At 48.0% G+C, this 26,263-nt stretch overlaps 2 protein-coding genes across 2 annotated transcripts in view; one reads left to right on the top strand and one right to left on the bottom strand.

The window, feature by feature from the left end:
- Positions 1 to 14,817, bottom strand: part of LOC8036606 (putative uncharacterized oxidoreductase C513.07) — a 106,917-nt gene extending 92,100 nt beyond the window's left edge. Inside the window, exon 1 of the mRNA XM_040214593.3 lies at positions 14,746 to 14,817. Within this exon, the coding sequence (XP_040070527.1) occupies positions 14,746 to 14,770 (25 nt within the window). The 5' untranslated portion in view covers positions 14,771 to 14,817. The remainder of the gene's footprint in view (positions 1 to 14,745) is intronic.
- Positions 14,818 to 15,008: 191 nt separating this feature from the next.
- On the top strand, positions 15,009 to 25,538 carry LOC8036605 (ras-related GTP-binding protein A). The gene is made up of 8 exons (XM_002411916.4): positions 15,009 to 15,190; positions 16,009 to 16,108; positions 18,499 to 18,629; positions 18,855 to 19,013; positions 20,948 to 21,043; positions 22,505 to 22,627; positions 23,550 to 23,757; positions 25,047 to 25,538. The coding sequence occupies exons 1-8, from the start codon at positions 15,158 to 15,160 to the stop codon at positions 25,145 to 25,147; spliced, it is 951 nt and encodes a 316-aa protein (XP_002411961.3). The 5' UTR covers positions 15,009 to 15,157; the 3' UTR covers positions 25,148 to 25,538.
- The last annotated feature ends 725 nt before the right edge of the window (positions 25,539 to 26,263 follow it).

Genomic DNA, 26,263 nt, shown 5'->3' with positions numbered 1-26,263 from the left:
CCTGTCTGTTTTATTCTTTCTACTAGTCGAGTCCACTCTCGATGCTCTAAACTGGTTCATCCGAGAAATTAAAAAAAAAGAAAAAAGTTGTCGGTCTCTTTGTGCTCTTTAGATGCAGTGCATTTATAGGCGTTCCGTCACGTCACCACGTGACGTCAGTGTGTCCCGTGACCACACTCTAAGAAATGCCTGTGCGTCTACTTACCCGCCAAACACTCGAAGAGCCAATCTCTGCGATCTACGAAATCAGCTCAGCGAATGATGAGGCGGAACATCCGCTTAGACCTAAAAATGAAATCTGCGCTGTGTCATTACGCAATGCACGCATGACGCTTTGCATTGCGTAATGCCACAGCGCACAATTCATTTTTAGCTCTAAACAGATGTTCCGCCTCATCATTCGCTGAGCTGATTTCGTAGATCGCAGAGATTTGCTCTTCGAGTGTTTCGCGGGTAAGTAGACGCACAGGCATTTCTTAGAGTGCACCGTCACGCCTGATGCATCCTTCTTATTTCCATTAATGAAAGTAGAATTCATCATCTTCAAAGCGTTCTATAGCAAGCGTTTGGCCAATCCTGACACAGTGACGCTTTTGGTCGCGCACGCGACCATTTTAAAATAAGCAACACAGTTATGAGATGCTTCGTCCTGACGTCACTACGAGTGCATCAAAGGTAGACATTGCGTTTTCATTTTGACCAATCATCGGCGTGGAGGTTCGGTTCTGACATGTTGTCTGCGCCCATTTAAACTGTTATGCCAACGCCCTTGAGTAACCGTCGAAAAAAAATTTTTAAATCATTCGCAACGTGGTACAACCAACTCCAGAGGCCGACCCATCGTCAGCAAATCAGACACCGAGAGAGACACGCGTGCATATCTTCTCGACTCGTGATTGCTTACCTACCGTATAGCTACTGCTTGAAAAGAGCGCCATACTTAGGTGCTCTGAAAGCTTGCCGCAGGCACGCGCGCTCCAAGAGCGGACTCGGCTATGGCCGCCTGTCACTGCCATTATCATTTTCGGTGACTGCGAAGGCAACCGACGCGGGTCTGCCTTAATCTGCCGATTCCGTCCAAAACAACGCGCCCCCACACTCGAGGGTTCTGCCGATCACGTGCGGCGCCCTTCGAATCACGCGCCTTTTAGCAACGAGGTCACCGATAGCCGTATCGCACTTTTAAAACCCCCTCGAAACAAATATGGCGATAAAGGCTGAGTCGCCGAGGGTATAGGCGTCGAGACGCTTCCGGTGGAAAGACGGACCTAGCAGTTCAATCGGCCTGGGCTCCCACAGAACCGATATGAGCCTCCCATTCCCAAAAGACACACTCATTGTTTCTGAAGATCAGAGTGTTTGTCCAGATGAGCTGTAAGCCCATGTGGACTGACAGCCCAAGTGGCTGTGAGTCCACGTGGGCTCAGAGCCACAGAAAACAGACTTATTGCGCATGCTTGGGATGCAGTCCACAGCCCAGTGAACAAAGATGGTGGCTCTGCAGAAGGCCAGCGGCCATAGCTAATTATGTTCGAGCGTCTTGCTTTCTGATTGGTTCTTCAGCGCTCTTATCGGCTAGTGCTGCAATCCCATCATTGGCTGCTGGGCGATAATGAGATCCACCAATGTCTGCGCATGTTCTTAAAATGAAAGGTGACGAAATTAGGGTACTCGTTGCTCGCTCAAATTGGAACTGAATACGTCGCTCCTCTCAACAACAACGACAAAAAAAAAAGACGATTTTTGGTTATTTTGAAAGTGTACGGCCGTCCATTATCAAGACTTCTGGGAATGAAGCCAAGACGTGGTGCCGGAAAGCGCGTTCACCGCCCCAGATGGGCACGGGCCACTAGTTTCTGTATCTGGAGGCCAAGGGCGAGGCGACCATGTCCAGCTCGCCAAGTCGGCCACTGATATCCAGGGTATATAATTATACCAGCCGAACGCGTTCGCGTGTAGGATGGGAAAGGTCTCAGTGTCCGTCCGTGTGCAACTGTCTGGGCAAGTATTTCCGACATCGCTACACGGGTGCAGTATACACTACCTCGCTGGTTGTGCGTAGCGCCACCAAAACGCCGCATGCGGCCGAGGTACATAACTTATTTTGCGCAAACACTCGCATTCCCATAGCTTCAGTCGCCTGCCCGGCTCGTCGGGAAGTTCTCCCTGCCTCAAACCCGAAAGGATGACGGCGCCAAGAGGCAAAAGGCAGCCGGAAGACGATAACAGACAATGCTCAGTTCCTACCTCCTACGCGTCTTTTTGGCACTGCTGTTCTTTCTAGTTAGGCCATATATCAACTAGCCCAACACTATACACTCTCTTGCCATCCTTAACGACGACGCAGACCCTCTGTTAATGCACCGTAATAAAGACAGCCTACAGAAGGTGTAATTTTCCCCTGCATGACGGTGACATGATCATAGAAAAACTGTCGCTCGAAACGTACATTTGTATGAAGCAAACATGGTTGAGGTGCGTGCGCAGATAACTACGTCACCATGTCATATACAGAGAAACACCGCGTCTTTTGTATACAATGTAGGAACAGTTTAACTAGGACTCTACGATTCGCTTCGTCAAGGGTCTCTCCCTAAGAGAGACTCGGTTGACGCGGGGATCTAACAGTCTTGGACCCAATAAAGTCTACCTCACCTCACCTCACTCGACAGTCAAGCGCTCGGGCCTGTTTACCTCTCCTCTCGTCCATCGCCGCCTTTCGCCACCCAGGCGCGTGTTTCTTGTGGAAGGGAAGCTTGGCATTCTTTCATTGGGAAGGGAGCGAAGCGCGCCAGGTATGCGTCGTCAGGTCGAGCTGGACGGAATCGAGAATTTTCACGGCTGAGGAGAAGGACGGGGCATTCGGCTCGAGCGAGGCGGCGTGCTCGGGCGCCGCTCGACCCCCGTTTCTACGCTTTTCTTTTCGTTCGGCGAGTCGTGTTGCGTCGCCGCAGCAGACACTATTCACGCGAGCAGTCTCGAAAGAAAAGGGATCTTTTCCGCACGCAACAGGTGTACAAGTGGTCGGAAGCATGCAAGCGGCCGACCTTTTTTTTTTTCTGTGCCTGGATTACGAAGTCGTTCTTTTTGTCTTGTCCAGCTGGGGATGCCAAGAACTGTGGCCGAAAATGAAGTTTGACGTGGCTCGGCGAGTCATCCACGAAACATTTGAAATTTGGGGAAATATTATTTATTAAATACCTTATATTTGACGAACTCGACGAAGTTCGGCCTGCTAAACAGTCTTGCACGACTGCAACAAAACAAAAATTGGGTAAACATAAAAGTGGTCCCCTATATATATATATATATATATATATATATATATATATATATATATATATATATATGAAGAGCGGTCCCCCGCTCGAAACGTCGTAATAAACTTCGAATTAGTAACTCCGACAGTACGCATCTTTGACTTATATATATATATATTAATATCCTACAAGTTGAAAAGAATAATTACCATTGATTCCAAAAAAAAAACATAACATTTTATTGAGGTAGTCCGTTCCTTAAAATGTTGCACCCTTTCTCCGCCAGACGGTGCTAGATCGTCTTTAGTTAACGCGCATGTGCAGAATAGTCGAACTCCTGTCAAACTTCGAGTTGAAAGTTCGAAAAGTCCAAACTGGTCGATCTCGAGCCTCGGCAGGGGCGCGACGTCTTTACTTTTTGATTTGTCTGTCTGTCTGTGTGTGCGTGTGTGTGTGTGCGTGTGTGTGTGTGTGCGTGTGTGTGCGTGTGTGCGTGTGTGTGTGTGTGCGTGTGTGTGCGTGTGTGCGTGTGTGTGTGCGTGTGTGTGTGTGTGTGTCTGCGTGTGTGTGTGGGGGTGTGTGCGTTGTAGGTATCCCAGAAAGGACGTAACGTAACGTAACAGTAAAGAGTGACGCCTCGGGGATCGTCTGTGAACTACAAATAAAGGGCAGCCCAACATGCCGACGCCCGTCAGACCACATTGGCATCGTTCCGTTGCGTCGGTTTTCATTGCTTTTCATGCTCCATACTAGACCCTTTTCGAAATGATGCATAGATTATGTGCGGCTGCCATTAGTTGGTCATACACTGTGAGCACGGATTGGACTCGAGCGCTTCGTCAGCATTCGGACTGCACTCGGATCAAAACGCATTCCACGTGGGTGCTGTGTCAGTGCTCGGCGCAAACTCGGAACCAATCACGGGCTACACACCGGAATTGATGAGACCAATTAATGGCGGCTGCGGATAATCTATGCACCATTTCACAATTTGAAAAGGGAACTCACCAATGCTTTAAAAAAATCAGAAACGACAAAATACGATCAAAGATAGGTGCTGAATATGTTGGTCATGCCCATAGGAAATGGCGACAGCGAAAATCAGGGCCGGAAAGAGGGTGTACGGACGCGCAGAGGCTTACTGGAAATAGCTCCATTGGCGGACTTCCACACGCTACATTGAGATGCCCCAAAGACACCGGCAGATTATGTACGTTCTGCCAGAGTGTAGGGTGTCTTCTGCAAGTGCACTGTCTTCTTTCGTGAGACCAGACAGCAGTGCATAGCGCGAAATTCGAGAATGGTTCGTGCGTATCTCGTGATAACAGCAACGGAAACGACGGAAACGTTAGCGTCATTCACCACAATATCGGCCCAGGAAATGAGACAGCTCGAGCTTGTTCGTCGAACGAGTGACTCTCGGTACTCCACTAGGACACAAAGGGCAGCTAATGCATCGCTCTTTTCTTTTCCAATTTTCGGGGGCTGCAACGGTTCGAGTTAGTTATTGCTACAACGATAGGGGACCGGTCGGAGCACGTGGAGCGAAAGCTAGAGCCGAAAAACCCAGGGATCCTAGGCCCAATCCCTTTGCCCGTTTTGGTATAGATGAGCACCGTACCGGCCTGGCGGTGGTGTGAGCCCTACTGCGTGACGCACGTCAAAGACCCATTAGTCCTACTGCACTGGCGGGTTTGCGTTGCTTACAGCGCGCTACAATGTGGCAGGCTAACCTCACGCTGCCTAAACGTGTAACCACAAATTTGATGTTGGGCAATCTTCGTAACTAGTACGGGTGCGCGCGTACCGACTCTTCCAACAACGTCATACGAACGCCCAAATATTTACTCCACATCCCGTCACAACAAGCGAGCGGCGAAAGCAAACAGACTTTGCCCGGCCGACGCCGCTCGGCGTTTTTTTTTTTTTTTTTTGCCTCCAAGCTCGGTCGAAAGGAACGCAACAACAGCCGCCTCAGCAGCACCACCAGCAGCAGGAGCAGCAGCAGCAGCGCAGCAGTACAAGAGAGCCCAGCAGTCCGTTAGAAAAAAACAGCTCGGTGGAAATCGACCAAGCCCGAACCTCCCAGCCCTCCATTTGCCTCACTTCAGCGAGTTTTGTCCACTGCACCGTAGCCCCTTCACCACTCTTATATGGTGTTTATACATGCTACGTTGTTCCTCTGATACCACATCCAAGCCTACGCCGAATTTTGTTGGTTTGCTCTTCGAATAGCCGTATTGCTGCTTCTTCGACGTGCACCGTACTGGGCTGTGTTTTAGTATGGTCCTTCCTCTATCCGTAAATTCTACTCGTCGGAGGTAGATCGTTTCCGCTGTTTTTCGAAGATAGCCCTTCTGCGATGTGGGCTTTTACCTTTTTTTTCTTCTTACTTATGTTTTTACGGTGACGTTGATATCCTGCGAAACTCCGATGCGCGGCTGTCATGAGAGCGCTAACGCGGAAACACGCAAAAAGAATTCAAAACTCAATTCTCGAAAGCCAACCGACTGATGCGGAAGGCACCCAGCCGCGTTCCCCTTCCAACAAGGTTTACGAAGCAGCGAGAAAGAGAGGGAGATTGAAAAGAAGGCGCCGCGCCTTTCTGGGCCCTCAAGACGCGTCGTTGCGCGTGGTCGCCTTGGAAATCGAATCGCGTTTAAGATTCTGGAATTCGGATCGTGCCATATCTTCCGGGGGCCGCTGTTTTTCCACCGAGCGCCAGAACTCACTCGTCGCAGCTGGTGTTCATCCGCGAATTCGGTTGAGACTAGCGAGAGACAAGCAGGGGTGTGCAGGTATACTACCGCGAAAAAGGGATCACCGGTTCTCTCGGTTTTTCTCCCAAAATTTGGGGACTCTCACCGAAACTACAAGAGTGGTAGAAGGTGCGCGCTTGGTGCACTAACGAGGGTGGTAAAATTTGGTATCTGATGAAAACATTTTTAAAAAAATTAGAAAATACAGCGATTGGCAATGTGGGTGACCAAAAGTGTCGCTGTGGTCGCCATTCGTGAATGGCCAAACGCTCACCATGACGTTTTTATTTGGATAAGTTTTCCTTCCATCGTCGAAAATAAGAAGAATGTCGGACTGTCAGAGTTTGGCGGTGTTGGTTGAAGAGTATACGATAACTCCGAGCTTCCATCGTGCTTTTGACTCGTACCATCGAACTCTTAGTTCGCAACTGATTATGACATGCCGGGATCACGACTCGTGACGTAACGGCAAGGCAAATCGTGGTCGTGACGCATGAAACGGACACCATATATATGAGAGCGCCACCGAAACGTCTCGGCGCCATTAGTCACTGACAGGATTCGAACGGCAAGGCGTCTCGTTGCATAGCCTCCTCTATACTCACAAAGCCTGGCAGTTCGACGACGGAGAAATACAGTGCCCGGTCGCAGATTTGGAGCGCGAGGATCACGTAGCACAGAGCATCAAAGAGCCATTTCTCGGGAAACCTGGACGTCAGCTCACAGCTTTTGCAGCAGCAAGGACCCGAAACACACTCGTTCGCTCGGGAGAAGTGTGTTTCGGCGTCTCGCCGCAGCGGGGCGCCAGTCACGTGACTCTCCTCTCATCCGTTGTCTGCCGCTCCACTTTTTCCATAACAGCGGCCGCTTCTCGTGGCGATCTGCCAGGCTTTGTAAATTGTCAGTATATAGGAGGCTAAGCTCGCTGTCTTCCGTTGTGCTGGGCTGCGCGCGCACGCTTGAGGCCCACAAAACGCCGAAACGTCGTCAAAAATAAAAAGCCCCCGCTGGAGGCAGGCCGACTGAGGATGCTCCGACTTCCTCTGCTGGTGCAAGCACGTGCAAATGCCAGGGTTCTATCCGCTATGAAGATTAACGCACGACCACATGGGTCCTGCTCACTACCCATAGTGAGGAGAATCGAAACGCCCCTGACGAGTTCCTCACTGCGAACGGTAAAATCGACTTTTTTGATAACGCTCAACGGGAAAGCTCAACCAAAATGGCCGCGCTCCTCCGACGTCGCGCAGGAGCGATGACGCTGCGTACAGCACCACGCAGGCGCCATCGCTTCTTCAGCTCGCGTAATGACGGTTGCTGCCCACGCGCCCTGCCTACAGCTTGGTGTGGCAAGCGTGCAAAGCGCGTTGAGTCTTGCAAACAACCTTTTGGTCGATGTATAGTCTCCGCTCTTTAAAGGGGACACTGACACCCCCCCTAAGAATGCTATTTTTTTATTTTTTGCCAAGCCATTTAACATGGTGTCAGAAGATTACCCAATCAGTATTTTGCTACAGCGTCAGGCATATTTTTAATAAAGTAAAAAAGACGCAACTGCTCGAAACAAAAACTGGACTGGAGAGGAAGAAGAAATATAGAGGAGGAGAGGGTTGCCAAAAATCACGTAGCTGTGAAACTTCTTTTTTTTTTTTTTTAATAAACGCATTTGCAGTTTTTTTTTTTTTTTTTTTGAGTGCACAAAAAAATGGGTATCATGTTTTCTCTCTATTTTTATTATTGAGTGTGTGGCTTCGATGAACCACATCCATGGGCGTACCAACCGGGCGGGGGGGGGGGGGGGGGCAAAGGGGGCGCATGCCCCGCTCCCCCCCCCCCTAGTTCTCAGAGTGGGGGGGCAAGGCATGTGTGTTGTCCCCCCCCCCCCCCCCCCCCCCGAAACAACCGCCACTGGGCAGGGCAAACACTGGCCGGCGGCGACCAAGGAATACCAAGGGCACCACCCCTGGGGAAGGGGGGGGGTCTTGTTTGCCCACCCCCCCCCCCCCCACTCAAAAACAAGTTGGTACGCCACTGCCCATGTCTTTGATTATCGTTGGTGGTTGTCTCGAAACCACAGAAAACGGCATGTGACCACGGAGAAGAAAGTGAGCGCGACTCCAACCGGCCAGTTTTCGATCGGAGGTTTTCGAGAGGGAAGAAAACGAATTTCGAGCGGCAAATCGTGTTCTGGGCAGTTGGGCTCTCATGCGTCATGTACAAATAAGAATCTTGGCGAGAATAAATACCATGTCAGTGTCCCCTTTAAAGGCCGATCAACGGAATCGTCTTGTGCCGGGGAAAAAAGCCGGATCCCAGATTCCTTCTTTCTATTACCTCTCGCACTCCTTTCCCCACAGGAGTGAGTCTCAGTGCTCTGAGCACCTGAGCTATTCCTCGCAGGAAGGAGGGAGGTCTCGCTCTTTCTCGAAAGGAATGAAGGAATTGAGAGAGAGAGAGTTATGAAAGTGATGCACGTCATAAAAATCTTACCTCTCTGCGTCTCACCTCTTCCGAAGCCCGGGCGGGCCATGCATGGGCCACATTTCCAGGAACCGTAAACCGAGGCGCGCGAGAGACACCGAAGCCTAGATCGTGTCCGGAAGCCGCCAATCCCAATCGCGGTGTTCCAAAGGGCTGTCAGCTTCCGGTCTCGATTATCATTTGGCACCTCAACACAACATGGCGCAGCTCTATTTCTAGACGGTCTGCTGCACCCAGATTTGATAAGGGAAATCCTTCCCTGTATTTGTAAACAAGAGAGCATGTGCGGCGTCTCGTGTTAGATCTATGCAAGTACCGGAGCTGTAAACGTTACTTTATAACATGTACCTGTACCTAAGATACCGTAACAATTAATCTTGCTACAATGTACCTAAGGTACGTATTTAGATACTATCTGTAATATTTACTTACATACAAATACAATTCATCAAAATGTGCTTTTTTAACTTTATCACCGTTTTCATACACGAATAGAACAATTTTAAGTAGCAGAGATAGCGAGACACCGAAATTTCTTTGTCATGCGTTTACACATTTGAGGAACTAATTCGAGTAATATATATGGCAAGCCAAACTTAAAAGTTAACAAAGTGTGTATTCAGCGGCGTGCCAACTTGTTTTTGAGTGGGGGGGGGGGGGGGGGGGGGCAAACCAGATCCCCCCCCCCCAGGGCCGGGGGGGGGGGGGGGTGCCCTTGGAATTTCTTTGGCTCTGCCGGCCAGTGTTTGCACTGCCCAGTGGCGGCTGTTTCAAGGGGGGGGGGGGGGAAGATGCCTTGCCCCCACTTTGAGATCTGGGGTGGGGAGGGGGGGGGGGGCAAGCGCTCCCCTTGACCCCCCCCCCCCCCCCCCGGGCTGGTACGCCCATGTGTGTATTTGCAAACAATGTTCGTAATATCTAGGGTTGGTGCCTGATAAAGTAAGATTTGAGATATGATCCTTGTAACTTGTCCCTTTTGCGGCAACTGCATTCTGACTCTCTCTGCACCTTGCTTGGGATGAAGCGCTTATGTTATGAAAGGACTGAACCCTCGCTTCCTTGGATGAGACCTCTTGTGTTGGTAAAGGCCCTTCCTCATCTCCGCGGAGATTCTAGAAAAGTAACTTGTCGTAGTTACAACTTACTTGAAATGGCACCCATGATACGGTTACATTTACCAGGAAACACAAGCACATATTTTTACATCAAGCACATAGAAGGTAAGGCCCTAGTTGTCGATTTCCAGTAGCTTGTATTTATTTACCCCGTGTCACTAGTTGCGTGCAGTGCAGGCGAAGGCAACGTCAGGCGAAGAGAGGCGTTCGAGCACTAGGAATGCGGGACTAGAGAGGGGGGCAATGGAGGGCGAGGGGAGAAAGTGAAAGCACTAGGAACGTTAGGGTCTTTCTAGTCTTTCTAATGTTTGCCCTCACCTCGCCTGCAGCGTTGCCTTCGCCTGTACTGCACGCTACTAGTGACACGGAGTATCGGTACTTACTCAATGCAAAACTAAGCGCACGTATCAATTTTAATCTGGCGTTTATAGGCAGGAGTGTGTGCTCGCGCATGTTTAAAAAAACATTAATGTGTGGACACATATAGAATGGGCTTGAGCATGGTGTGGTTTCAGGTTTGTGTTCGGGCGCTTGTATGCACGTGCATGTTTCAACGAGACGTTGTAAACAATTAAAGAAACAACAGAAGAAAAAAAAAAAAAACGCGAGCCCATCGCTTAACAACACCCTCTTCCCCAGAATTTAAAAAAAAAAAGTGGTAACAAAGCTTTAACCAGTAAAGAAAACAACAGACGTCAACCGGTTCTTCGCCGCAGGTTGTTACGCAGAAGAAGGGAAACATACATACAAGGGCGGACGGAACCAAAATTATAATCATCGAGGCACAAAAAACAACAAAAAAAAAAAACTGCCTTCGCGACAACGCGTAACACAAACACAGGCACGTACTCTTAGTGGGTGGGAAAGAAGCAAAACGAAGTGCTGAACCCATAAACACCGAATGGGAAAAAAAACAAAGCAAAACAAATAATCCAGAGTAAGCGCCAAGCTGTCACGATGCAGTCGAGAGAAAGCTGGTACGCACAGAGGGACGACCCCGTCTTGGTCGACTCCACCCGGAGAGAAAAACGATACACGACAGCTCGTGGAGGGGGAGGACGCGGAGGAGAGAGCGGGCTTTTCGAAACGTCCCCAGCGAACTGACTTGCACTCCGTTTCTTCATCTTACAATGGACCGCAGAAGACGCTACGAGCCGATTCGCACCAATCCTATGCCTTGTGAGTGTCACGTGATCCTCGAAAGGGGCACAGCCACCATAGGCGGCAGCAGCAACGCGCGTAGTCACGTGGTGCACTCAGACTGGCTCGTAGCGTCCGCTGTGGTCCATCGTAAGGTTGAAACGGAGTATACAACACCCCCGCTAGTGAAACCGTAAAAGACGTAAAGGCAGAGATGAAGGGAAAGCGGAAAATGAACGAACGTGGCTCATCGAGAGAGCCACGCTAGCTCTAGCTATCCGGCAAGCAGACAGGCAAGACAACTTTTCGAGAAATAATACATATATATAAAACCACTAAATAATATGGACTAATCAAAAAAAATTCAGAAAAGGAGAGAGAAAAAGAGAGATGCCAGTGCTTCTCAACGTAATAACGCCCTCTCTCCCCGAGATACGGATACCACTCGACGCCTCTTTCTGTGTAGAGCAGCCGACGCCGACGCCAGCACCCCGCTCGACTTCCGGTGGCGTCGGAAAAGACATCAATTCTCGGCGGGTGATGGAAGGAAGGAAAAGAAGAGAGAGATGAGGTGGAAAGGGTGGCTTTTTCCCTCTCTCGCACACTTAAATACTTTCCCTGCAGTTAAGTGCGAATAACAGTAACAGAGACAGTACAAAAACAAAATCCGTACGCTTTGCGCCATTACCGCATTTAACGCTGCGCTGCTGTAATGTCCACGGAAGTGCGCAGTCCATGCATATTTGAGCGACTAAGGGAGACGCGGATGGAAAGAAGAGGGATGAAAAACGAAAGTCGTGCAAACGCGCGCGAGATCGCGTTAATTTAACAGAGTGCTCTCGTTTCTCTTTTGCGTTTTGTCTTTCCAAGTTTGTCGGGAAAAACTAGAATAGTTACCTCGCCGGAAGTGAACCGAAAGATCATCAGCTCGTTGGAGTCATCCAAATGTGTCTAGTGCGAAGCCTGTACAAACAGGTTAATATTGGTTTATTCATTGGAAGAAATTCTCAACTCGTAATCCCTCTTTAATAGCAAGTTTGCGAGTGAACTATAACTACGTTTACAACGTAATACGAACAATAAAAAGCAAAAAGATGTGCCACGTTGGATGGCAGGTGATGGAAAGCGAGAAGTGTGTTCAACATAACGGTAGAAGAGCAACAACCTAAAGGGTAAAAATGAGGAGCAGGACAAGCACGAAAGCTCAAGCAAAACAGTGTGTAGATTCAGCCATGACTGGACTCTGACTAACGCTGTCCCCAGCCTTAACTCATGGTGGGTATGATTCATTGTCGCGATTGCAACACGATACGACCAGTTCTTGTGAAAGTCTAGACTGGATGAGAAAGACCCGAGTTCTTTTTTTCTTCTTTTCGTTTTCTTTACGTTAACGTACACAACGAGAAAAGACACATCCTTCGCGTATATCGGGACGGGCTATCTCTATTTCTAAATCTCCGACGTACAAACAAGAGGAGGGGTGGCACCGAAAAATTCTTCGACTCGTGGACTTCGCTTCCCTCTCCGATGGCGAACTGACCTCACCCAATGACGTCATCTTCGTCCAATGCAAAAAGCAAAAAAAAAAGAGCGATACGCCCGTCACCGGATAGTGGGAACAAAAAATGTCAAAATGACCCGACTAAGCTTATCATACGTCTCACAAAGCACAGCAAGTGTGCGGTCGAGCCGCAGTGAATGTTGACCACGTAGAAAGTTACCCCCGAGACTATGGTTAAAAGCCTCGGGTAATTTTAAACATGGTCAATCGTACAAAAGACAGTCTGCAGACACCACCTTAGGCGTGTTTATTCCTCCTTGTCCTTTCACCGATTGTAGATGGCGCAAGCCGCCGCCCGATGCAAAGGGCTTCAGCGTCATTCATCCATCCATCTATAATCTTTTTAAATATTCTGCTAAACTTGATATGAATAAATAAAAAACGGAGACAGCGATGTTGTGCCAACTGGGATCTAAGTTGTACAATTCGATTCTGTTTCGAAAGCGGGAGTTTAGTCTGAAAGAGTGCGGCGACGTTGTTAGCCACCGTAGATGAGAAATTTAGCCAGTGCCAGTACGATTGCTTGACTGGGGTCTTTAGAGTGCATCGCGCAGTAAATTATCCGCGACCGGACGCCGGTATGGTGCTCGTTCAGATCGAAACGGGTTACTAGTAGAACTTTCCTGCGGGTGCAACCTGTTACAGTGGAACAAAAAAAAATAAAAAAAATATTTTGCCAGGAGCACACACAAAAAAAGCAAAGAAACACACAGCCGTATTTTTTATATGCCCACAAATGAAAATAGGGGATTTCAAAATAAATGTGGCGTCTTTGAATCTCCGACGAACAGCAGAATTGAGAAACGAAAATCTAAGTACCCACGGAAAAAGAAGAAACAAAATAGAGTCCGTCGCGCACAAAAAAAGAAAACCATTTCGGCAACCCATTTTCTTTCCCCAAACATCCTTTCCCGTCCCTAACACGGCCCAAGTCCCATATTCGACCGCACCCCCTCAAAGTGCCAAAAGGAATCTTGGAAGCCATCGCCGCCGCGATTGCGGGAGTCGAAGGAGTTTCCGATCGGTCAAACAAAACAAACAAAAAAAAAAAAAAAAAAAAGGACAAAGAAAGAAACGAGGCGCCTCAGATGGGGAAGAACAAAGGAGAAAATCACCGTTCCCTCATTTCTCATCCAGCATTTCAAAGATAACGGTCTTGCTGCTTTCAAAAATTATTCCCATTCACCCGTCGTTCTATGGTTTGCTTGTTTTTTTCTATGCTGGTGAATGGGGCAGTTTGGTATCCGTTCTTGTTTTCGCTCAATCCGGTCCCTTTTTAACCCGCTACCTTTTTTTTTTCTTTTTTTTTCTCCTCATCGTCGGCTATTCAACTTCGCCCGCGAGCCAACCAACTGAAAAAAAGACGCCTCAAAAACGCAACGCTGCAACAAAATAAACCCAACTACGCAACAAAGGGACGAGGAAAGCAAATCTTCAAAACGAAGGCGACGTAAACCAAGAAAACAGAACTAAACTAAATTACGAAGAGAAAAAAAAAGGAAAAGGAGAACCACGAAAAGAGGTTGGCATTTGAGCGCTACCAAGCCAAGTAGGCACGCACAAATTCTTCCTCACGGCAAACTTCTTTATCCCGTTACTTTCCTTTTTCTTCTCATTCCATTTCATTTGTATTTTGTTTTACTATTTCTTTTTCTTCGCGCAGGATCGATCCAATGGCCGCTCAGGCGTCATCCTCTTCCCAGGGAGCTCCGATCCTCCTTCCTTCCCCTCTCCCTCGTCTGCCGACTCCGGCCAAAGCACCGCCACCACCACGCCGGCGGCCGAAATGTCCGACGGAGGCACAATACGCTGGTAGGGCGTGGCCCCCGACAAAAACCGCCGGCAATTTCAATCGCGCGCTCTCTCCTCTAATCGGAGAAGCAGACGATCCCACCTTGCGGTGCGTTTCGGTTTCGATTTTGCTGGAAAAGCCATAACGGTAACGCTCTTCCCAAGATCAAAACAGCTCGCCGACTTTTTCCGTCATTTCTTTTCTGGTTTCCACTAGCTATACTACGCATGCATATCTTCAAAAGACCGGACCTTAAACTTTTTTTTTTTTTTTTCGGGGTCTGGAAGCCGGCGCGATTATGTAAGCCGGCCCGGGTATGCGCGCGTTTTGAATACAACTGTTTTAAGAATACGAACACAAACAGTAATTAAGACTGCCTACAACAGCGCAAAGCTGATATTCTCTTTCACCACATCGTAGCGAGCATAACGATCCGTACGGAAGAATCTGACACTTGAAGGCGCGTGAATCAGAGCTGTCACCGGTGCGCGCAACTGGAAGTGCGCGCCGGTAGTTACAGTTTCGGTTTCGAAATCATGCGGTCGTTATGCATGCGGTTCTTGACTGAAGGCCCTCACGAGCTGCAAATGAAATGTGATTGACAGAGAATAAAAAATGAAATGCATTCGCCACTCACGCGGTGTATCGTGACCTGTCGCCATAGTTGGAGCAGAAGACGCCTAGCCTCGAGCACTCACTCCAACGCTTTTATACAGGCGTCTACTCTCGCACCAGAGTCAACCAAACAATCGTTGCAGATGTTACTACCAATTTCACCGGTTTCAGTCTCCAAAAATATTTTTACGGAATAGTAATTTCTGAACATTTTATCCCGCGTTATTTTATTTAAACTATAAATGTAGAAAACGGCTTTTTTTAAATAAGTGTTTGAATCGGTCGCCGTTAGGGGGAGCGACGGCTCCGGCCGTCAGTCACAAGACGTCTGGTCGCTTGATAATAAACGACCAGGGAGTTTTTGCGGGGCTTTTTTCGCCATCAACGCGGCACCGTTAGGTTTTTATTCCCTCGCAGGATCACCTAAAGCTCGGATGCAAAATAGATCAAGCGCGATGAAGAAGAAGGTACCCTGTTTTCCCTTCAAATCTGTGCAAACACCGCGCTTCGGAGACTCAAAACCTAGACACGAAGGAGGGAGCCCAATTCGCGAAAACACGAGAACCACAGACCTACAAGCGTTCACTTGTATTGTCAGTTATTCGTTGTAACGATTAATCCTTATTGTTTTAACGAAAGCCAGAGACAGATTGTAACTTCAGCGCATGACAGCTTACACGAGACACCGACGGAAACTTGGAAAGACACGCCTTCCGAGATAAGTCGTTCAACCTTCGAAACGTCGAGCTTCACGAGTGTTCGGCGCGAGACAGAAATAATTCATTCAGTTGTTCGTACAAGCAACGAACAAGTGCTCATTGCAGTGCTCGATTAAGTCACTCGAAAACCATTAACTGTGCACGTAGTCCAAAGTTTACGTCTCCGCAAACCTTTGCTCCGTTCTTCAATCTTATCGTCGCACGCAAATATACTGACCTTTTTTGGAATGGTTCTTCTTGGACAATGAATCATGCCATGTGTCATCCAGGCGACCGCAATTTATGAGCACGGCTGCTGACGTCCCTGGGCAAAAACTGTTCAAAACATGTGGTCCTTCTCCCAAACGTCAGCTATTTGTTTGGCGCAGTATGGCCCTCGTTGCTTTTTCGCCATTAAATGCCTAAACACCATCACCCAAAAGTCAGCAGCTGAGCACTGAAAAGTGTTTGTTCTCCTATGAGTTCTTTCACGGTTGTTTTTGTATGTGATCGCTTTGCGAGTGTTCGAAAGATGCCGCTGCAGTGCATGTCCTGACAGCTGTGAATTTCTCCCCCGTTATGTCTAGGTCCTGCTTATGGGAAAAAGCGGGTCAGGCAAAACAAGCATGCGATCCATCATATTTGCCAACTACATTGCAAGGGACACAAGGAGGCTGGGTGCCACAAGTAAGACGTTTTCTGCCTAGCACGTTTGTTACAGCTTCCCTGCTTCCAAACGTTGCAGTGTTGAAGAAACTGAGGTTCTGGGACGCTGTGACAATTGGGCTCTTGACGCGAAGGTGTTTGCTCAGCGGTAACTGCTGTCCGAGACGTTTCACCAGTGTTGGCAAACCTGTGGTTCTTTAACTGCAAGCAGAGCCTAATAAAGGAATGTGAGGGGAATCTGGTTAAGGTGCATTATTTGATTTCAAAGTTAGTTGTCTTGTTTGCCTACTCTTTATAGACTACATTGGCTCGTAAACAAGAGTGCAAAGCAGTATTGTACTGTCGAGTTTTATCCGAATTGGACGCCAAGACAGTCCCTGGTTGTAATAAAAACAACCCTTCTGCGTGATATGGTGAAGTGGTGATATTTTAAAGGGGTACGGAAACAAACTGATGTAACTGCAGACTCTATCTTTCGCTTTAAAGTCGACCAGCGAGAAGCACAGTGCGTATTGCACTCGTGACGTCAAGAGTTTCTGCACGGCCAAGGTTTCTACTTGCGAGCATTGCCGCTTGGTGGTGTCAACGCATAAGAATCATGCCTAGTAGCAATATCTGAGGACTGTATGCCCTATGGCCTATACATAGCTTGTGCCCATGCCTTGCTATGTATAGCAAGGCATGGCAAAACACATGCCTTGCGCCCTCACTCTGAGAGCTGGGGGCGCCCCCCCTGGCCCCCCTGGTTGGTATGCCCATGTGCGTCGTATCTCGTGGGGACGAAGTTTCACAGTTTTTCACCTCGCCAATGTTTTGTGGGGCAGCGACAACGATGGACCCGTGCCGTACGACGCGCGAAATTTGGTCTCCCGATCACGTCTGCCACTGTGTCGGCACAGCTGACATATTCTACACTGCCGCTTTGCGCTATGCGTTTGTTTTCATACCAGTAACGCCTACATATCTCAGCTCGAACTGAGATGCCATCCCACACTCGCGGGTATGCAGTGCGAATTTCGTTGAAGGAATGCCCTCCAAGGAAGTTTCGTCCCCATCGTACAGGTCAATGATATTTCCGGACCATTATGGCACGCAGTCTGTACTTCATGAAGAAAAATTCGGACGGTACAAAAAGTGACAAATATGAATCTAAGGAAAACTATAATGAAACTTGGAATCACTGGACAATCGATGTTTGAGTATGGAAGTTTATGTGGTGTGCTTTCTTTTTTGATCAGCCTCCTTTTGGCTGTGGAAACGCTGACACCCCGAGTCTTGTAAACAACAATTTTTTTTTCGCCTTTAGAGCCACCTATTGCAAAGTTGTTCAAACTGGAAGTACCATCCACTGGTCCCTTCCTACTTGTAAAGTGTGCACCACCTGGCCATGATGAGTGGTACTCTCTTGACAGCCTTTGACGGTCAAAACCGGTTCCCATTTAGTTACGCTGCCCAAAAATATTTCAGCCTGGTTAAACTGTGCCACCTCTTTTAGGTATAATAAGTGTTTTGTCAAGTTACGGTAGTCCAAGTACCTGCGTGCCGAAAATCAGCACCTCGCACAACCAGATTGCTACACAACAGCTGACCGCAAAAGCCTTTGACGGCCAAACCGTGTGTTGGCCAGCAACTTAATTTCCTCGGCTTTGAAGCCACCTTTCGTAAAGTTGTTTCAATTGGAAGTAGAATGCACTAGTCCCTTTGGTAATATAGCAAGAATAAATTATGTTATTAACTAACTTTTAAGTTATTTAACGTGTCGCCGAGTCGCGGGAAAGATATGCGCGAACGGCGCGTGCCGCGGCGCACGCGAGCTCGTCCAGAGTGGTGAGCGAGGCTCTCGGAATCTTGGTTACCGGGGCGTCACCTAGCGCCCCTTTAATCGCTCAGGAGCGCATCGCGTTGAAGCGAGCGAACGAGTGGGCCAGCAGATAAGAAAGGACGCGCGTGTGCATTGTGCGGGTCTTGGCACCAGGCGACGCGCCGTCAGGGAGCGCGGCCATGCAATTCGGTCAGCGCTCCCGTGTTGTCCAGACTTTTGCTCACGACAGTACCACAAAGGATGCCAAAGGCACCAGGATACATTTTTTCGGCAGGTTCCTACATATTGAAAGGCTCCTAATATGACGGAGCATTCCTTTGCAGAAAAAAAATGGTTGCTTTGGTGCAATGACTGCTTTTGGACAACTACTGTTTGTTAATGAGCCAGCATCTACTTTAAATGTCAGAGTTGGGGAAAGTTCTCGGTTCTCGTCTTCGGGCTCAAATTCTTTTTGCCCCCTTGGCTCGTTGCAGCACGTATTGAAACGCTCGGATGTCAACACTACTGAAAGAAGAGAGGTTAATAAGGCACATCTGTTCTGGTCTTACACTCGAGTAAGCTCGGCCACATCATTTTTTTTTCCTCGCAGTCGATGTGGAGCACTCGCACGTGCGCTTCTTGGGCAACCTGGTACTCAACCTGTGGGACTGCGGAGGCCAGGAAGCCTTCATGGAGAACTACTTCGCCAGTCAGAAGGATACCATCTTCAGGAACGTCGAGGTGCGTTCGACCTTCCCTTTCTCTCGAGGTTGAGAGAATGGTGCCATAGCTCGTGTAATGCATTCTCAGTTGCAAACAATCTTAACATCCAGTAAGAGATGAGCATGCACTATTTTTGCAGTAGGAGAACCAAGCTACCAGATAACTGCATTAAGATAGAGATTTGAATAGACGTGAACGGTGGCTTCATGTCAGCTGTGTGTTGCGTTCCCCTCCCTACGGCAGGTGCTCATCTATGTGTTTGACGTGGAGTCTCGCGAGCTGGAGAAGGACCTGCACTACTACCAGTCCTGCCTGGAGGCCATCCTGCAGAACTCTGCAGAGGCCAAGATCTTCTGCCTCGTCCACAAGATGGACCTCGTGCCCGAGGAGGAGAGGGAGCGGGTGAGGAAGATACTATTCCAGCAGCTTCAAAATGCTTCGAAGCATTGAAGATTGGAAGGAGATGGAAACAGAGAGATGTATGCTACCTCCATATGTGCATAGTCTGTTTCACCTTCCAATGTGCCGTGCCAAACGCTATGAGCCATAGTAGCCGGTCCAGTGCTCCATGCATAGCACGTGCCTTCAAGCTTTGCGCCTCTCTCTGCCCACCCCGAAGGGCATGTGACACGCTCGCAGCCGTGGACTGGCTGCGGTTTCTTGTTATGTTTGTTGCGGTGCATTGTAATCGAAATGAAGTGTAGCAGACTCACCGGGCAATGAAGTTTGGTTTGACAAGTGGCGCCATCTTATTTTCGCAACTCTCGAGACGGCCCGTGGCTGCGGTCATTGGTCCCCATCTCGAGCTCGAATCTCCGAGCACCATTCCAAACTGTGACGCAGCACTTGTGTCAAATCTCTCGATGACATGGCCTCCCCAAAGTTGCCCTTTTTGGCCACCAGTCGTGCTGACTAGCAGCCGACCAAGGTACCTCCTGTTCACTGCCCTGGAAATTTAGAGCGAGCAGCTTTTTCAATGAGTATTGACGTGAAGGCCTCTCGCATGTTGGGAATTCGAAACATGCCGTGAATACACGCATTTGCGAGCATTTTATCCTGGTGAAGTGAGGTCGATGTGAGTTGTCGCAAATTAGGGAGAGGGTCTTCCCCTAACCATTTCGGGGCTCTATTGTAGACAAAAAAATTTTCCAATGTCCTAGCTCTGGGAGGGGGTGTGGTCAGAGAGCAGCGTCACTGTACTCTGTTTAGCCCAAACTGAAACATAAATGCCGTAAATGTTCGCCCTTGAGTCACGCAGCTGGCTCAAGGGCGAACATACAGTAACCACACACATGGCCATTCGTGGTCACTGTTGGGAAGAGTCGGTAATTCCTGCTGATATAGAGTTTCAAGCTCCCCGCACTATTGCTGATTGGAGAGTTGAATCTTTCATTTTAGAGCACAGCTCTTGGGCGCTTTTCACTGGGTTGAGCGGCGTTGACGTAACCGCACGCATTGCATTATGGGACGTCACTGTTTCCCCCTCTAAATTTGGGGGGAAACTGAATTGGTGATGAGGTCGTGCGACATTAATTTTTCTGCTAAATTTAGCCTGAAAATTTTTAACTGAAAACTTAGCAGAAAATTTAGTGAACATCCCTGCTAAATTTCCCACAAAATTTAGCAGGGATATTTTCACTAAATTTCCTGCTAAATATAACGAGAAATTTAGCGAAAATCTTCTGCGAAATAGGAGGGGAGGTTACCCTCCCCTCCTCTTCCTCAAGAGCCGCACTCTAATTTCACATTACAGAGAATTGTAAATGTCTTTTTCGGTGTCTTGGCAATTCTCTTTATTATAAGAAGGCTACTGCTCCACACAGCTCAGCCCGCATTCTCTTGTCTGCAACCACGGGCCATGATTTCCGATTTCCGAATAGCACCTTGCAGGAAGTGAGACCTAGGGGATGTTGCAGGAATGACATTCACAACAGAAATAATACTTAAAAAACAAGCGAGCTGATGATGATTCATGGTAATAAAACCCGAGACTCAGGAACACACAAGGGGACGAACACAACACAACGTCTCAATAATACACAGCTGAACGTTTATTTTTCAGACACTCGTTTAAAAAGGCGAGCCCCACTGTTGACGTTGTGTTGTGTTCGTCCCCTTCTGTGTTCCTGAGTCTCGGGTTTTATCACCATGATTCACAACAGGCCTTTACTTATTTTTACTTTGTGTTTTTGAGGAACAAGGACCACTTGCATTTGAGCTCTTATGCTGGGAATATACACCTGTATTCCTGAATCAGACAGCGCTGAAGTTGCGTGTTGCAACATCTTGATCTTGTTGGTGCTGTGTGTAAGCCGCCTTCTTTCGTCTCCCATTAGATTTTTCAGCTTAGGCAAGAGGATCTCAACAAGCTTTCCAAGCCCCTGGAGTGTACGTGCTTCAAGACGTCTATATGGGACGAGACTCTCTATAAGGTGGGTTTCACTGTAGTACCCTTGTTAGCTGGGAATGTCCAATATACTAGGTAATATTAGTTAATGTAGATCTTAATTAGTTAATGTAGATCTTTGACACTCCAAAATGAGAAGTGTGCAAATCTTTTTAATTCTGATCAGTTCGGTTTCACTCTCGAACGTTCTGCCTGGAAATATTGTTCTTTTTCGTTTTTCAAACCCCATGATATTCATGTGCCCCCCTTCCCCAGCACCCCAACTCATGGACATCCCAGCCACCTCGGCCACCCTCAAAAACTATTCCTGGCTACGCCACTGACTCAAGCAGACAAAACATGCGTGCACTGCAAACGCAGTCCTAAGCAGCATTACACCGAACAAAAATTAAGGCCAAACAAAGAAAAAGAAAAATGTCGCCGATTTCACGTTCTCCGCTTGCGAAAACGACAACTGGGTGATTTACTCGCAGCTCCGCCCAAATCCCAAACCAGAAACACAAACGCACGAAAAAAAAATCCGCGTGCACGCCGAAACTTTGAACACAATTAACAGAAACAGGGTCCTGCAAGAAGTCTGTCGCTATGCGCTAGCACAAAATGACCTTGTGTCTGAAATTACTATGAAAAGTTTCTCACAGATGGCGCACTATACTCCTTGTCACTAGTCGTGTGCAGTTCAGGCGAAGGGAGGGGAGAGCACTAAGAAGGTGGGACAGGAAGGGAGTGCAAAGGAGAGCAATGGGAGAAAGGGAGAGCACTAGGAACATTGGAGAGAAGAGGTTTTTCTCCTCCTCCCCAGCCTTCCTAGTGCTTGCCCTTTCTCCCCTCTCATGGCGTTGCCTTTGCCTGTACTGCAGGCAACTAATGGTACGGACTATAGATAGCCAATAAATTTCTTCGGGGGGAGAAAACAATTTTCAGGCTTTCATCAAAGTGCAAACTTGATCCTCCTACTTCCCTGTTGAAATAAATGGAATGAAGATCTTGACTGAGATACTTTAAAAAAGGAAATTACTTTGTGCAACACTTCAGGAAACGTGTTAGTGGCTCTGTTTTCTTCAAAAGTGCTTATGAATGAAAGGTCGATTCAAGGGATTCAAGCTCTCGTAGAAAATATCTAGCCCCAAAACAAGAAAATGTGCAAACGCGCCGCTAATTACCGTAAAATACCGCAGAACACCACTTTGTTCGAGCGCCCACTATAGACATTTCCGAAACTCAGGAATTCCGCAAATGATGCATTAAATGCCCGAACTTCTCAGACAACAGCCCATGTCTAGATTACCCCAGTTTTTGGTGAAAGCGGGGTGGGCACACCCCCAGGATCCTACGGTAGTTTTTTTACTATATTTTTTATAAAACCATCCCGAAGTCTATCCGTCAGGTGGTTGCTGAGCAGTCTGACCCAAAAGTTGCCATTGGAAATGCATAGGGCCTGGGAAGCTGTGATGCAGGGTTGCCTGACCCGTCTTTGTTTTCCTAGGCATGGTCCTCCATTGTGTACACGCTGGTGCCCAATGTCCAGCAGCTGGAGACCAACCTCCAACAGTTCACCAACATCATAGACGCTAACGAGGTCCTACTCTTCGAGAAGGCCACCTTTCTCGTGAGTCCGCACCCCTTTCGCCCTCGTTTCGGCAGGAGCTGGTCCCGGAGCGATGGCTTTTGTCTCTTGGAGTCCGTTGCAAGCACCGTCCACAAACTCCTCGTTACAATGGGACTTCATCATTTTTTACCACAAAGTGCCAAGGCGCATGCCCTCGGCCAGGACCCCGCGCTGTTCCCGACCATGCTGGCGACATGGTCTCGCAGCTCGCGTCCGATCTTTAGTTATGCGTGATGTGCAAATAGACCACAACGTAAAACTGGCAACGCCTGCACTCTTCTCACTTTAGCAAAGCAAATGTCAGAGAAGTTGAAACCGCCAATTGTGGCGAGCATAGGGTCCTGTCCCACCACTCTAGTCCTGCAACAAAATGATAGCAATGGCTAGGCGGATGGAGAAAACTAAATTGCGACGGGTTTCTCGCCTCCGTGCCATTGTTTGGCCGAAGCCTCTGGAACTAATTGTCCCTCTTGTAAGCTTTATTGCTTTCTTTTGATTATGGCCGCGTCGTTTACGGTAGTTTGCGAGACGCGGCCTTTGAGACCGACAGGCAGCGGGTCGCGCGATCAGTTGGGTCTTTGGATCAGTTGAAGTGGTCCACGGAAGCTTAGCCAGCTGGGAGTTGGAATGCCTGACCGACCGTGACGACGGCGACACTCCCGTTTGCTCGTGGTTTTTGCGGAACTTCTGTGGCCGATTAGCGGTATCGCAACATCGGACAGCATAAGCTTTCCCAACGTCATTCATTGCCACTTTGGGCGCACTTTCGATGTGCCGGCCGGGGACACGTTTGAGGCACCGTAACCAAAGTGGCTACACCGAATTTCGCGAAGCGTCTAGTGTGTCGTCGTAAATTATGCTCACTCTTAATCTTTGCTTCGAGAGAAATAAGGGGCGGCCGTCGCTTCTTCTTTTGCCACAGATCATCAGCCACTGCCAGCGCAAGCAGCACCATGACGTGCACCGCTTCGAGAAGGTCTCCAACATCATCAAGCAGTTCAAGCTGAGCTGCAGCAAGCTGGCCGCCCAGTTCCATAGCATGGAGGTGCGCAACGGCAACTTCGCCGCCTTCATCGACGCCTTCACCCCAAACACCTACATCATGGTCATCATGGCCGACCCCAGCATGCGTGAGTCCCTCCAGTCCGTCTGCCCGCGTCGCTGCGCTTCCTGCCGACCTCGCGCGCTTGCAGAGGCTTACGACCGTGAACCTCGGAACCTCTCGGAGACTCTCGCAACGAGAGAACACGCTAACGGGTAGCTGTGCAACACTTTCAGTTTCTGCACATTTTCCATTTTTTTAGCGCTTCGTTCTTTCTTTCTGCACTCAAAAATCTTTCTGCGATGTTATAGACGACCATTTCTCGTAGATGGCGCATACGTTTGATCACACAAATGCCGCAGAACCTTCGCACTAGTGAAATGCAGTTCCAGAGTTGCCCCATAGAAGGCACCAGCATCCCAGTGCGTTTTCTCGCAGTGAGAGATCTCGAGAGCTCAGTCCTAAGCAAATGCAAGTTTATGAACGGGCATTTAGAACTGAAAGTTAAATTCTTCACATATTTGCTATTAACGCGGAATATGTTTTAGGGCTGGGTCAACACCAATTAGAATAATCGAAGCGTGCGCACTGCAATTTTGATGTCACAACGGCGAGATCGAGCAAAGACGCAAATTGAATGCGAGCGTTGTGCCAGCATTGGGGGCCTTGTGTCCAAGCAACACGTCGAAGGACGCTCAAGTCCAATTGCCAAGTTGGTGCGACCCAACTGCGACAACGTTCTAGGGAGGAAGAGGAAGATGCTTGCGGGCCTCGTTTATTCTAGCTGGTGTTGGCTCAGTTCCGAGCTTAGGGCGTCTCGAAAGGTTGCGCAACAGAAACATAACAACGCAGCTAGTTGTCTTTGCAAGACCATGTCCCTCTGCGGCAATCGAACCACTGGCCTTTTGCTGAGTATAGATCTCCTGCACTGGCGTAGAGGCTCAGGTTAAGCGTGGCTCTAGGTAGTTGTACGTACATCTGTAGCACAAAAATGTTTCAGCTAATGCCGTAATCTAGTGTTTTGCTTTTAAAAAATTTTTATTTTTGGGGGGGGGGGGGGGGGGGGGGGTGTTGTCGATGTTTTTAAAAAAATTGCAGAGGACGAGGGGTCTACGAATATTTGAATATGAGACGAATGACATCCGGTGTTCAGTTTTGCGTATCTACTAGTTGACGTTATTTTAATTTTTAATAGTACCTCGAGAAATGTTTGGGAAGTACGACTAGACCTTTGATCGTAGCCACTCGCAGGTTATTGAAAAGTGTATAGACCGTATTGTTACAAGCCCATTTTTACGAGTCGGTTGCTAAGTGCGCAGTGGCAACGGCACAGCAAAAGCAACCTTCATTTTAATGCCACGTCCTCTTTGTATGCAGCATCAGCAGCAACGCTGATCAACATCAAGAATGCCCGGAAACATTTTGAGAAACTGGAAGGCGCCAAGAGCCCCAATTCCCAGTCCCTGGTTCGGAGATAACGGCCTTGCTGTAGTTCCGACCTTCCCCCAACTCCTTCAAAATTTCCTTTGTTCTTGCAGCGATTCTTTGAATGTATAAAGAAAAACTGAGTAATTTATGCCAAGCAACATTCATAAATTTGCATAGCCCGCCAATAGCATATGGCCCCTCCTGATAGAACCTTTATTTTTTTAACCCCATATTCTTTGAGAACTGTTGGTGCAGTGTCTTGCGAACAAGTGCACGTGCAAATCGAGCATTTTACCATGTTGTTTTTTCTCTCTGCTCTGAAGAAGGAAAGTACATGCTTGAATTTGACCCGATTTTTTCTTCCGCGTTCCACGTGTATAAAAAAATAGGAGATATCTGTATACTGTACAAATTAATAAAGCAATTTTCTTGTACATTGCATCAGGGTATATTCCGTCTGTCTCGCTTCATCTTTGGAGGATGATAAACCAATGGCTTCCCTGAAAAGGCTGCAGCGAGCTTACATATTACGCAGCAAAGCGTTCCAACAAAAAAGCTCCAGTTTCGCTTCTCTGAAGACTTGGCACAATGGAGCACTTTTACAAGTGGTGAATCTTGCAACTGTGCACACACTACTACCACTTGTTGCTTGTACTGCTGTATCTAGAAAAAGACTTTTATGGTAATGATTTTCAGGTTTTTTTTCACATTTTAATAGGCATGTGCAACTAGTGGATCTTGAGTTAGAAGCAAAAATAGTGGTTTCAAATCAAATCAAATCAAATCAAATTTATTCGTTGTCACATTTGACATGACAACAGGGACTGGGGCAAAAAGCTGCTAAAGAGCAGCTTGACAAGGGTCCCAGCCCCCGTACAGTTTGCGACAGCTTCAAACAATTTAACGACTAAAATTTAGTATACAACTACACAGTGTACAGAGACTAGTACACACCAATGCAGAAACTTGATTTATACAATACTAAATTTGTTGAAAACATATAGACGTAAAACACACAGGCCAGTGAAAGAAGAACTCGAATAATTAAAGCAATGATACAATCGTACATGAAATAATACATCCAGTTCATAACGAAAAATATCAGCAGTATTCAAAAATCGCCTAGAAAAGTAAGTTCTTTTAATTCCCTATGTGATAGTGATTCA

Source organism: Ixodes scapularis, unplaced genomic scaffold, assembly GCF_016920785.2.
Source record: "Ixodes scapularis isolate PalLabHiFi unplaced genomic scaffold, ASM1692078v2 PGA_scaffold5__190_contigs__length_132052651, whole genome shotgun sequence".
Lineage (NCBI taxonomy): Eukaryota > Metazoa > Arthropoda > Arachnida > Ixodida > Ixodidae > Ixodes > Ixodes scapularis.
This window is presented reverse-complemented; position numbering and strand designations above follow the sequence as displayed.

What these genes read in the sequence shown, in the direction of transcription:
- LOC8036605 (XM_002411916.4), top strand. Translation starts at nt 15,158, where the DNA reads ATGCAAAATAGATCAAGCGCGATGAAGAAGAAG. An exon ending in AAGGAGGCTGGGTGCCACAA is followed by an intron (nt 16,109 to 18,498) that starts GTAAGACGTTTT and finishes TTTTCCTCGCAG; the next exon opens with TCGATGTGGAGCACTCGCAC. An exon ending in CCGAGGAGGAGAGGGAGCGG is followed by an intron (nt 19,014 to 20,947) that starts GTGAGGAAGATA and finishes GTCTCCCATTAG; the next exon opens with ATTTTTCAGCTTAGGCAAGA.